At 35.8% G+C, this 13,557-nt stretch overlaps 1 protein-coding gene across 1 annotated transcript in view; it reads right to left on the reverse strand.

The window, feature by feature from the left end:
• Positions 1-678: 678 nt before the first annotated feature.
• The window catches only part of FAM135A (family with sequence similarity 135 member A), a gene marked incomplete at its 3' end in the record, with an annotated part of 37,242 nt that continues 24,363 nt past the window's right edge, over positions 679-13,557 (reverse strand). The window contains exons 13-17 of the mRNA XM_029087248.1: positions 12,595-12,755; positions 10,794-10,885; positions 8,620-8,717; positions 2,788-2,939; positions 679-789 (exon numbers count right to left, since the gene is read on the reverse strand). Of these exons, the coding sequence (XP_028943081.1) occupies positions 679-789; positions 2,788-2,939; positions 8,620-8,717; positions 10,794-10,885; positions 12,595-12,755 (614 nt within the window). The remainder of the gene's footprint in view (positions 790-2,787; positions 2,940-8,619; positions 8,718-10,793; positions 10,886-12,594; positions 12,756-13,557) is intronic.

Consider the following 13,557-nt stretch of genomic DNA (forward strand, 5'->3'; position numbering starts at 1 on the left):
GTCCTACTGTGGGTTAAACCACCACAATCCTCAATAACTTTATAATGCTTAATAGAAACTACACCCAGCTGGCACATTCTTCACTGTCAAAACTGGCTCACAGCCAATAGCTAAAACAAGAATATTCAAACTAGAGAAAATTGCATGAATTATATAGTATGAATAATTTAATTTGTTTTTTAGCTATTATGTTAAGTACAACTTCTTTCTTTATCAAAATGAGTTTTTGTTTTCCCTGACCATCTTAATGAGGAAATAGAAGACAGGTTAGCAAAAACTTTAAAGCAGAATGTTACATTTCTAGAATAGATAAGAAAAATAGATACACAAACTGGTAATCCTAAATCAGTATCTATGCACTTGACTTATCACACTGAAATCACTAGCTTCCATATATACATATGTATATATTGTCCTATCACAATATATACACACCAACATAGTGGCTGCACTCAGAACTTCTGCTCATTAGTTAGGAAGGAAAATATCAAACCAATGGTCCACTTCTGGAACAAAAATGGTTTATCGTTTATTTTACTTGAAGAATATGGGACTAAAGCCAAAGTAACTCTTAGTCACAAACTGAAATAGGAGTTTGTTGGAAAAATTTTTTCTAGGGTCCTATTCACGTTTCTGTACAGTGGCCTTTAAAAGGCAGTAAGTATTAACAAAGCTTACCTGCTTTTTTACTAAGTTTGTACAAGAACGTTTGTCGTGGATCTGAATGGTCTCGACACGTCAATTGTAATAAAGAACCAGACTTCTTCCACTTCTGCATAAACCACAGTCCTGCATTGTAAGGTACAACATGAGTAGAGATCCACAATATAATATGAAAACTAATTAAACATCAGTAAAAGTATGTGAAGTCCATATATTTGGCTCCTCAGAGTCTTGTTTTTCATGTCAGCACTGTCAAGCCCAGAACCATTTAACATTTTTGTTCATTATTCTTTCCTCTCTATTTATAATAAAGCATGAAGATCATTATTTCCACTAATATACATGCCTTTCTAGAAAAAAATAACTAAGAAAAGGTGAAAATACACTAAGAAGTTAGTCATAAGGCAATATACAAACTATTTCAACAATTTATAGAATATTAGAACATTTTGATGTGGAAATATGTAGCATACTATACTAAAGAACAAGTATTACTTCTCAGATTTCTAAAAATAACTTTATAGAACCACTGAATTCATTAAATATAACTTGAAAAAAAGGAAGCAGAATTTACTGAGAGAAAAACAAGAGTATTATATTTTCTATGATGCTGTACTCTCTCTATTAGCCAATGAGCAAAGCCAGCTGGCTACCTGTCCTTTCAGAAAATCTTCTCTCCTTTGCCAAGAAATAAAAGCAGACAACCAAGCCCTTAACAGCCTCAATAATGCGTTGATGCAAGTTGTCTTTTACTGAAGGAATTTACTGAACACCATTAATATATATATAAAATGTTGTAATTTAGAGTTCAATCCTCATTACTTATTATCTTGGTATTTTCCAAAACCTTAAGGAGTTTGAAATATAGAGGAAGATTATTATATGAAAAGGACATTTTGTACTGTCTTCAACTATAAAACAGATTAAATACCACAGACATCCTTTGTTTTTCAGTGAATATATTCTGGATTATACTTTGATAGCTTTAACCTTAAATAACTGAAAGCCATTTGCTGGCCATTGATTATATAAACAAGCAAACAGCCCTGCCTCTTTGTATCCTGGAAAACTACAATTTCTAAAAGCAAAGTAATGCTAACACTTTTGAGTGATGTGGGTGATATTCAATTACAGATTAAAGTATGTAAAAGAAATGGTCCACAGATGTACTAGGTTAAATGCCCAGTAGGTGCCCAGAGTAAATTACACTGTAGATGTTTTAATCCTGAAGTGAACCTCCCTGGCAGTGCATTGAGGGCTACAAATGCTACAATTTTAACCAAATTCAAAGAGCTCTCTTGTTCCCATTGCTTCTATAAACTCCAAAGTAACTCGTTACGCAGCAATTCCTGTCCACTTAAGCTCAACACATATGAGTTTAAAGTTTTTCCTTCTCATTTCTGTATGAAACAAACTAAAAAAAAAAAAAATCTTCAAGTAAACTGTCACTAAAATAATAGTTAATGATTTTTAAAGCGTTTTTAAAGAGTTTAATGAGAATGTTTATATTTAGTGAAAATAAGTGTTACTCATTTTGCGTTTGGGCTCTCCAAGGTAGGTGGTAATCTCAGAAACAAGTATCCATTTAAAAATTTGATGCTACCTGAAAATATTTTCTAACATTTATTTCAAAACTCAGCAGTTTTCACAAGTTCTCCTAAATCAACATTTAATCTTTAGAAAAACAGATATTCATAAGGTACAAACCCATCTGCAGAAACGCACTGCAGGGTGTAAGGTTTATTGTAAGACATTTTTGAGAGAGAAAAGACACTACTAGTAGTTCAGAATTATTTTAATGCATCTTACCTACTCATTTTGCAAATTAAATATATTAAAATTCAGTTTATAATAAACTGAAGTCAACACATTAGAACTGTAATTTTTTTAATGGTGTAACAGATAAACCTGAATCAAACATATGGGAAAACACTTATGTCAACCATCTCTTGCACATCCTTCTATTGATACTTTATTTTTATAACCATTCTCTCTTCTGACAGTGAAACCTGCACTCTCTCATAATCAAAATAATGCAGAAATGTGCACCCCACATGAAACTGCTGCGTTCATTTCAAAGACAAAATCTCCCCTAAACTTGTACTACTGAAAATAATACTTTACCTGTGTTAACAAGAGCACTGCTGTTGTAGAGGGTACCAAGATGTGGTCCAGACAGAGACAGGAAGGTATGAAGTTTGTTGAGGTAATATTTAAATCGAGGTCTTGTGAGCACTGAACGGATTATTAAATTACCCAGTGAGTGTCCAATAAAGCTGTTTAAAAAGAAAAAAACAGTATAACAGAATTTGATGTCAATCTTTTTTTTCCTTTTAAACAGAAACTATTGTCACAAAATGCTGAAAGAGCATAGGAAAAAATTCATTAAAAGTTTCCATCCAGAAGCCTGTATTTTAGGTCACACAGAAAACATCGCTTGTCTATATCTCCCAAGCTGCACAAACTCATTATAAACATGTCCTGAGCTCCTCCAGAATTATTTTAGATATTGTTTTTGAAAAGCTAGTGAAATAAAATTATCCTTCCACCAGCATCTCGCACTAAAATCAAGATTTCTGGTTGTATTTCCCTTAGCACCAAGTATTCAGAAAATATTTTATGCTAATAAAATATATGCACCACCCTGTGCATGACTGAAGAAAGCACTGCGTTGGCATGCGATGGCATTCAATATGACAAATGCGTGACAGTTACTGAAACCACCTAGTGGAGAAGGATTCCAAAAGTACTCCTAGAAGGGGGAAAACCATTACTTAACAGAATCTGATTATTTTAAAACAGAAGCAACATCTCAAATCTGCTTAGCAGTTGGACCAAAATAACTGATTATCAGCTTGAGCGAGGCAGCTGAAGAGTAACTCTCTACTAGGACATATTACATTTAGTTGTTTCCCTGGTTAAGCGAGTTAGGGGCAAGATGGGTAGGACTGTTTAACCTCATGTATCTAGGTATAATTACTGCTTAATCCAAGCTGCCTATTGTTGTACCCACAAGCCTGTATAAAGCATTTCTTTAGTAGAAACACTACAGAATAAAACAATTCTAGTTATTATGCAGTCATGTTTACAGGTCCCTGCTGCGGTAAGGGCCACACCATCCTAGGCACTGACTTAAAGAGGATATGGTAGAGCCAAGACTCACGGGAAAAACTGTCTTTTCATTTAACAAATGTAATCTCAGGACATGAAGAGAACAGACAATCATCAAAAATATACAGCAGAACTATTGTGGCTGGATCATCTATGTGCCACAACACAACACCCATGAGATCATCGCTCCTGTTTGCTCTGTATCACTATATTTTTTGACAAAAATAGATAAAGCTACCAGGAATACCTGTGTAAAATACAGTGCTAACAAATTACTTGACTGTTTAATTGCTTCCCAAGCAAGAATTATTGACTCTTAAAATTCACATTTAAAGATAAATGAAAAAATTCAAATGTTAGGTACAGAATAGCAAGTCCACTCCTGAGCTCCTAAACTCTGACATAATCATACATTTATAAGACAGAATAGGCTTTTTGTTCTTTACCAATACACAGTTTAAGCATTTATGCATATTCTTCCCATTTGCTTTTACTACTAGATTGTCAAAATTGCTGCAGTATCAGAAATTCTTTGCTGCAGCTTGCTATGTTTGCCTAATTTAGAAATATAAAATATGTATCCTCTGTGCTGTCAGCACAACAGCAGTGCGTTTGCAAAACAAAATACTGAGCTGCTGACTGTCTTGAATACTAAAATTTAAACCATTCTCTAACAGTACATCATAAAGTCCACACAGGAAGAACAAAACTGTAGATTTCTTTGGGAACAAGAGAATGGCCACAGAAATTAAGTGAGTTTATCCTGAAGATGATCTGCATGACAGAATTGCTCTTGAGTACTTGAGGTTTATTTTCTAAAGAAAATATGAACATTAGGAGAGAAGTTTCTTGACAGTTCTGACAGTTCATCCACTATTTACTAAATATCATAAAGGGATGAGAAACTCCTAGATTTTATCATAACAAAGGACTATTTCATCACTGGGAAAAAACAGTGATCCACCAGTCAATCCTATCATCTTCAAGAATATGGGCATACCTGAACCAAAACTTCAGAAACATGAAAGATCCACTTGAGGAAAAAAAGGGTGCTGAATTAGCTATGTGAATGTATCTCAAAGTTTAAACACTTGTTCTTAATTTGGAAAGACTCAGAAAAGTAACAAAGGTCACAGTAATAGATTTTGTTAAAATTTAGATGTTCAGGTGAATGCGTAATAAGCCTTTAATATTATTTTTTAATACAGAAAGGTTGAAGGATTTGCTCACATCAAAAAGGAAAGTGGAGGAAAAGGAAAATCCTTCAAAAAGGGTTTTGAAAGTTTAAGACAAAAATGTGACCTATCCTACTCACTGCTTCTGATACCTCCAACTGTGGGATACTCTGCAAAGCCAATGCATTTCTGAACAGCAGGTGGCAATATTACCAACTGCTGAATACAAGGTATCATTAACACATTGAAGTAACAGAATTATACTGTAGTATTTATATGCAGTTTATGTCTCAAGTCTACTAATTCAGATCATACTGGAAAATTAAACACAGTAAAACTTTGTTATTCTGTGATAACAAATGAAGAATCCTGTCCAACTATAAAAATTCATGGAAGAAAAAAAAATTCCATCAAAAGCCATAATCAAAAAGGTGCTGAAACAATGAACAGATGTTTTAATATATGCACATCATTAAAAATTGCTTTCTTTTTTTTGTGAGCCAATGTTACTTAGGGAAGAGGATGACAAGCCGAATAATCCAACTGAGGTTAAAGTCCAACACAGGTTATCAGAAATTTATGAGTTGACATGAGGAAAATGGTTTCTGAAACTACACTATAAGAGCATGTGGTTTATTTCCTAGCTATGTGATGACCTGGAAAGGCTTCCAGCCACACAGATACTCAAAACTTGAACAGGTATGACTGAGCAATTTGACTTGCTTCAAAGTTCTATTAACTTTGAAGGTAGCACTGGTATGAGTGGGTAAATGGTCCAGATAAACTTCAGAGGTCCCCTCAACCTGAAGTATTCTGTGATTCTTTACCAAACAGTTGTTTCATAAGACAAATTGCTGTTGGTCTGAATCAAGCTTCCAGTTGATACTTGCTAAACACCTGTAGTGAACACAAAGTTTTTGTTCAGAGGAGACCAATGCTCATGTTGGGTTGTGTACTGCTGTAATAACTGGTATTAGCTTTGGCAGTACCAAAAACGTTGGTTCACTGACACTGATGCTACAGCATGGCTCTGCGAGTCCTTTTTCATATCTCAGTAGGAGAAAGTGGCACAACAAATAGGATTTTCCCATTACTTGAAGGCACAAGGCTTTGCCTTAACCAGACAGTGAAGAATCTCAGAACTTCTCTTGACTTGTCTTGGCCTGAGCTGACTAGTTTGTTTTAGCTGTGACAACAATCTTCTGGCAGTGAAGTGACAATCAGGCCTAAAGTTCTGTTAGTTTCACTATGGTTTCTATTAAGAACAAGTAGTTATTCTGTGTGGCTTGAACTGTGTATCACTAGAATAAAGTGTGGTGGTGTGGAAGAGTGCAGACACAGGTACATGCCAGAGGTCCCCAATGATCTATTAATGATCACTGCAGAAGCACAATATTACAAGTCAGGAAAGAAAGACATTGTCAGGAATAACAGAGAAGGAGGGGGTGGGGGGGAAGAAGAGTAAATGTGAGCAGGCTGAAAAGATGAAAGTATGAAAATAAACCCAGGCAGACCCAAGGCCAGGGAGGCAGAAACCCCCACTGTGAACATCATTCACCTTACACTGAAGCCCCAGCATGCTGATGTGCCCCTGCTTAAGGAAAACAGAAACCACCAATCTTAGGACCCAGACAGCTGCTGGAAGGGGAGTTTACCACCTAAGAAAAAATACTAGAAAGTTTCTGTATGATGATTTTAGCCATATTAATAGCGGGACTTTTCTGCATTAATTTGGACTATCAATCTAGTAGTACTGTAGCTAGACTAATAGTATTTTTTTTTTTGCTGCATTTTTAATTAGATTATTAGAAGACTAATTGGACTAACAATAAATTCTTATCTCTGCATATGAAGTGTGTTCCCTTTTGCCCCTAACAAGAATTTAAGTGTAAGAGAGGAACAGAACACGTATTTCTGACATACAACGGTGCTGGCTTCTTTGCCATACAAAATCATTATCAGTCTGGAGACCGACTTCTAGTTTGACTCGGCCATTGAGCAGCACCTGTACAGAGAACACTGCTTTTAGCAGACAGGGAGATTTCAGGAGGACAAACCAGCACCATTCAGGAGAGCGTGGCTGTCTAGCACAAAGACTGCTTTCTGTACAGTGGGACAGCCACAATGAGGAAGGAACACAGCAGCTACTTGAACAGAGGATTTCTCCATAGTACTTTCCTGAGCTTTCTGGGTTGGTCATCCCTGCAGGGAACTGCATATAACCACGTCTCCTTCTGAAATCTCTCTCATGTAACTACAAGGAAACAGCTGCAGAATTAGCTGATAGGTTTAACTTTCTTATCAGAAAAGCTAAAGTTGAGAGATGAAGACTTCTCCTTCAGAAGGGCCAAAGACAAGTATACACTTTCAAAAGGAAATTAAAATAAGAAATGAGATAAAATTTGATAATTTCTTTTTTCTTTCGAGTGAAAGAAATAAAACTGAAAACATATTTACAAACTGAAAATCTTATGAAAGAAGCCAACCAAAAGCAAACAAGAATTCAATTCTCAGGTATGAACAACGAGAAGGTAACTGGGTGGGTTTGCTCATTACAGTCTTCAGTCTACGACATGGGAGAGAAGATATCAGTGTGTGCTGGTGGGTTACAGAACTCTTCTCTCCCGTACCGAGGGTGCTAACATGCAGTCTGAGTAATACAGATACTATCACACTGTGCTGCTTTGCTTTTTGTTTTTTGGCTTTTTAAAAATCAATTTAGACAAAATTAATCATGTCAAATCTTGCCTATCTCAAAACAGGAACATTTGTTTAAAAAGAGATTAAGTTTAAACATCTTAGATGTTTTCTCTAGCTGATTAAAGCCTACTAAACACATGAATATGTAGAAGCTTGTAGGAAATGCATGTGACTACCAAGTCAAAAAACCTTCCAGATGTGTAATTTGAGGATGCCTGAACAAATGGATGAAGGCAGGTTTGAATTTGCTCCCTTCATTTATCAATGAGCTGACTCCAGCAACACAGGTGAGTTAGGAAGGTAGTCTGCCCAAACAGGGTACCCTACTTTGAGAAAATAAATGGAACAAGTATTCCCTGGAAGTAACTGAAAAAGGAAACAGGTATGCATAGACTGGGGTGAGCCTTCTATTAAGATGTAAAACATGCTTTTTAGCAGATGAAACAATCTGAAAATGTCAAAATGATGACATATTTTTTTCATGCAGCTGCCCTGCAATGTCACAGATGAGATGGAATTTCCCTGTAGAACGACAAGATAGAGAGTTTGCTATGTCATACTTGGTGAAGAGACTATAAAATCAGAAGAAAGCTAACTTTTTCTTGACATAGCGCTATTGCAATTTCCTTCAACTTTCTCAAAATATTATCTGTTTTTCTGCAGTATCCTACCCATAAAGGATCTTAGGAAACAGAGGACAGCAGTTCCTTAGATGTAATGCTTAACTCTGCCCTAAAACCCCCAACAGGACTAGGTGAGCTTACAGGACTAGGTGAGCTTACAACACTGTTGAGTCTTCTTTCAGCTGGGAATTCCCTCTCTCTCCTTTGTCTGCCTTTCCCCTGCTCCCCCCCACCCCAAATTTCTCTTTCCCATCTCTCTTTGGCCTGCTCCTGAGCATCACAGTTCAGAACAACACAGGGCTCTAGTTTTAAGTTTATTTCTATAAATAGTATAGAACAGATATTACCTGATTTTTGAAAGGGTAAGATTATAAATTTGTATATACTGTATAATTTCATCTAAAAGGCGATCTGTCATGGAATCAAAATCAGCAAAGGTATCATTCTGTAAAATAAAAGAAATAAAAAATAATAACTGTATTTTCTAATGCAGTAATATACATTCTGCATTCAGTCTGAATTCTTATTCCCCAGTGTTCTGAGCAACAGCACACAAATAAAAGCATCCATATTAACTTTGAATACAAGCACTACAGCTAGTTATTATGTTTTTTCAATTTTTTTTTCTTGTAACATGTAATGAAGTGATACACGTTTTACTGTAAGACTACTTTCTTCTAATGCACCAAAACAAATCTTAACACATGCAGCCAGTCTTCCTTCTAAGCCTTCCCCTACACACAGTCTTATCTGTAGTGAAACAGAAGCCCAAACTGCATATTCAGAACTAAATCACACTGCCCATTAAATAGAAATGAGACAATTACTGCAACAGCAGAAAGAGTCTACATTAGTACTGTTTAATCAAAACAAACAAACAAACAAACAACAAAAAAAAATCCTTAAGGCCTTATTCCCAGTTCAGAGCTGATTCTCTACAATGATTAGCAGTAACAAGTTAAAAAAGAGGTAGGCAAAGGCTGCCTAAAACTTTTCAACACAAGTTCCAAAGGATCTGTGCTAAAATCTGTAGTGTTCAACATATTGATAAATGATCCAGGAAAGGGAAGAAGGAGATGAGATGACAGAGTTTGGAGACAAAACCAAATATCCAGGATAGTCAAATCTAGATTCAATCAGAATTCCAGAATAATCTTACAATACTGCATGCCTGGGTGACAAAATGGCAAGAAATACAAAACAGTGTTACATAGGGAAAAACAGCCCTTAACATATGCAAACAATAATCTGTACATCTCTATATAATCAGCTACATTAGGAAAGTCAGGAAAGAACAGAAAATATCAGCATAGCATTTTTAAGTCCACAGTGCACAAGCATCTTAATGCCCTGTCTAGTTCTGATCATCCCATTTCAAATGACAAGATGTTTGAAAGTGGGCAGGAAAGGATACCATGGATGATCAGATACTATTTCACATATGATCCTGAGAAATACTGAATGGACTATGTCTCTTCAGTTGCCTCCTGAGGGAGAAATTATACTTGTTTATAAAATACTTAATTAACTGAAGCAGAAAATGGGAATGATTATTAACTACTTTTTTTTTTTTCCCCAAAACAAGCTGTAGGGGGATTTTTTAAAATTTCCTTGTTTGCCACTGAATTGGTAATTTATATGAACCACAGAATTAATCTCAACTGCATGCTGTGGAAACTGGAAGTAAAAACATTCAAAAAGAATTAGTCAACATTAAGGAGAAAAGTCTGTCAGTAGCTCTTAGGCTCAGTGGTCTCAAAGGAATTCCCAAATCAGAAAGTTTCAGAACTGCTGACTGCCAAAGACTATAGGGCTAGAGAAGAGAAAGCATGGACTGGTGCCTGTCCAGCCTGTTTTGCAGAGCATCCCAGAAGCTATCGCCAGAAAAACGCTACTGCACTAAATGAACCTTTTGTTTGAGCCACTGAAGAGACTCTTTGTTTTAATTAATCCCTGAAGAATGTCTAATACAATATGTGACATACACAAAAAAAGTAAAAATTGGTTCTGTGCGTTGCCAAGTTTACTTCCTCTGAAAAGAATAAAATTCACTAAAGTTTAACACACGAGGTAATTTGATAGTGGTTCAGTGTCATGATGTGGACCTTACAGTACACTGACAAAATAACAAGAAACAGGTATTTTGTATTTCTCAGATCCTGTGAAATATCACATATCCCTTCTCGCGACACCTGTTTTCACTGAAGTCATTTTTACCATTAATATTGAGCGTATTTTATCTACAATCCTCAATGATTTTGCTGAGAATTTAGGAGATTATCAGCACACACAACAGAATGTCACCAACAAATGTTACTCTTTATATAATATTTACCTTCAATATCATGCTAGGTTTTGTAATTACTTTAATGCAAGCCACAGATCATATCATGGATTCCATGAGAATACAATAAAAAAATCCAGAATGGGGGAAAGTGCAACACGATAGTGCCATTAAATAAACATGTCTGAAGATGTACACTGTTTATTGCTTTACAATTTTTTTTTTGTTGGCAAATACCTGATTCCTTTCAGACATAAGAAAATCTATTCTCCCTCCAGGCAGCCCTAGCTCGATGTAAGTCTTCACTAATCTTAGATCTGCGCTGTTACCTTAAAAGGAAAAACAATCAAAGAGTTAGATACTGCAAAGTTAACTTGCAATAAAAGCACTCAGACTACTGAAATGAACCTACAGCACAACTTTATATTTAAACACAGCTAATGATATTCTCAGCCCTAATTAAAATTCAGTAAGACTCAGGAAGATAAACCGCAATGCCAAATGCAGTGACAAAACGGCCTATGAAAATGACATTCAATGTAGATACGGTTTTAAAAAAGCAAGGATTTAGGAAGTCATGTTTGATTTGTTTTAGCATCCATCAGATATAGACCATTTAGACCTTTATAGAACATTTCATTCTTGAAAACCTAATTAACTTTGATAAAAGTCAATTAAAGAACTCAGAACTAGCTTAAAGAATTCAGTGAAGGAGCAAAGAATAAGGGCAAGTCGTAAATATTTTCACAGAATAAAGAGGCACAGTGGACTGTCAGCAGATAAAGATACATTTAGACTAGTACCCAAGGCCACAAATGCTAGCTGCCTGAAGATTTCTTTACATCAATGATCATACGTGCTTTTGAAGAAAGAGTACCCTTTCTGCCTTAATTAGAGAACGAGATTTTTATTTAAATCTGCTATTAACAGGAAAGAACTTGAATAAACTCACCATTTCATAAGAAAATTCTAACTATACGGATTTTTCTAAGGCTTCAAAGACATGTTTTTTTTACAACAGTTTTTTTGGCCAAGTTAACTTTTGTGTCAATTCTAGCATTTGAACATCTACACCAGTAAGAAGGAACATTTCTGATTTCTGTTTTAAAAGTGCTTAAGAACAGTTGCTTTCTGCCTAGAGGAAAAAAGAAAAGCTATTCTGTTTTGTTTTGTTTTTTTAATTCAGAAATTTGGAAAATACAAGAAGGTGTTTGTACTACAAATGTGCAGTGTCAGTCCAGTCCAACATTCTATCCATTGCCCTCTTGTGTTTCCTTACATTGTTAATTTAAGAAGCTTCTCAAAAAAAGACAAAAACATTGAAGGCAGAAAGCTATGAATATCTTAACTAGAGGGGACATTATTTCTTAACATGCACATACGCTTTGAATTAAAAGCAGGTGACTATATTCAAACCATTTAAACCTTCCAATCCTTCTTTCAATTAGCAAGAAATTTTCTCATTTCTGCTCCATCCTTGGAAATATTCACAAACCTACTGGGCTGGGTCCTGGGCAACCTGCTGCAGGTGACTCTGCTTTAAGCAGGGGAGTTGGACCAGACAATCTCCAGAGATCCCTTCCAACCTCAACCATTCTGGGATTCAGTAATCTGACCTTTTAAAATCTTCTAAACACTTGCCTGCATTTTACACACACTATTTTTTTTCCTAACAAGATACACATATTTAATTTTCCTTGACAAATTCTAAACAAAACTGTTTTGTTAGCAAAACTCCATCCTATTACCATGATAAGGACAAATACCTATGTGACATAAAAAACTGTAAGATGTATCTAATGTGAACTATAGCATGAAATGGGTTTATGTGCATGGAAGTTTTACTAAAGACAAGTATTACACAAAATTCTTAGTTTAAATGATTCTGTGGAACACATTATCAAATGTAGCAGTACAATGTCAGATTCCCATTTCCCTCCAGTGAACCTATTTCAGAAGTGTTCAGTTCGGAGTTCAGACAAAAGCTAAACCTGACTGGTAATCTGAGCTGCTCTCTCATTCAGTATCACCAGCGTACCATCTAGGCCATGGACACAGACTATAAGATGTATTCCTTCTTCAGAACAGTCATCCTCTTCCATACTGAAATAAGGTATTGAAGAAGCCAGTTTGAAAACATCACTATACATAAATCCAGGAAGTTTAAGTTGCTTCAATTCTTCTTTAGCCTGTAGGAAACTAGAAAAAAAGCACATTTATGATAAAACATTTACTATTGCCAGACAAACGTAGGGTCTCCTACAACGCAGTTTTCTACTGTCTTTTTAGTTTGTCTTCTATGTAATTGATACAAAGGAAAATATATTTATTAAATTATTATCTTCACAAAACAAGCCAGTTCCTCAAAATATTTTTTATTGCAGCTTCCTACAGCCCCTTTTACTCTGCAACAAAATCAATACCCCAAGCTTTACTCTCTTCTCTCCTCTGAACATTTCTGCAAATCCTGAAGTATTTCTGAAACCAATGAAGATTCTAGGTTAGTTCTGGCCTTAAGCAAGCAACAGCTTGGTTTAAATGAGGTAACAAAGTTACAGGAATTATAACCAATCAGGAGTCAAGGAAAGATTCCCACTGCCTTTTCAAACATCTTTCCAAAATTAAAACCTACCTCCTAGATCAGGAGAGAGCTGGAGCCAGTGCCATTGCTCACCAGAAAGTCCCTCTGGTAGGCTGAATAACTGATACTTGCTTCAGAAGAAGCCAGATCCAGACCTCTTATCTTTCAGATATTACATGAATGCATACACTAAATGGTTTCTAACATCTGAGCTCACCACATGCCAGGAGTTCCTTGTGTTCTCTCCTTCTTCCCCTTCCCTTAGTTTTTTGTGTATGATCTCCCTACCTAATTAATTGCGATTCAGTTTCCCTGCAGCACTTCAGGCTTTGTGCTTCCTTATGCTTCTTTCCCTCCTTAGTCCCTCTGTCCTATGTTATCCCTCACACCATCATGCTGTATCCCATCCTCTTTTGCCTG

The sequence above is a fragment of the Antrostomus carolinensis genome, unplaced genomic scaffold (assembly GCF_000700745.2).
Source record: "Antrostomus carolinensis isolate BGI_N321 unplaced genomic scaffold, ASM70074v2 scaffold44211, whole genome shotgun sequence".
NCBI lineage: Eukaryota > Metazoa > Chordata > Aves > Caprimulgiformes > Caprimulgidae > Antrostomus > Antrostomus carolinensis.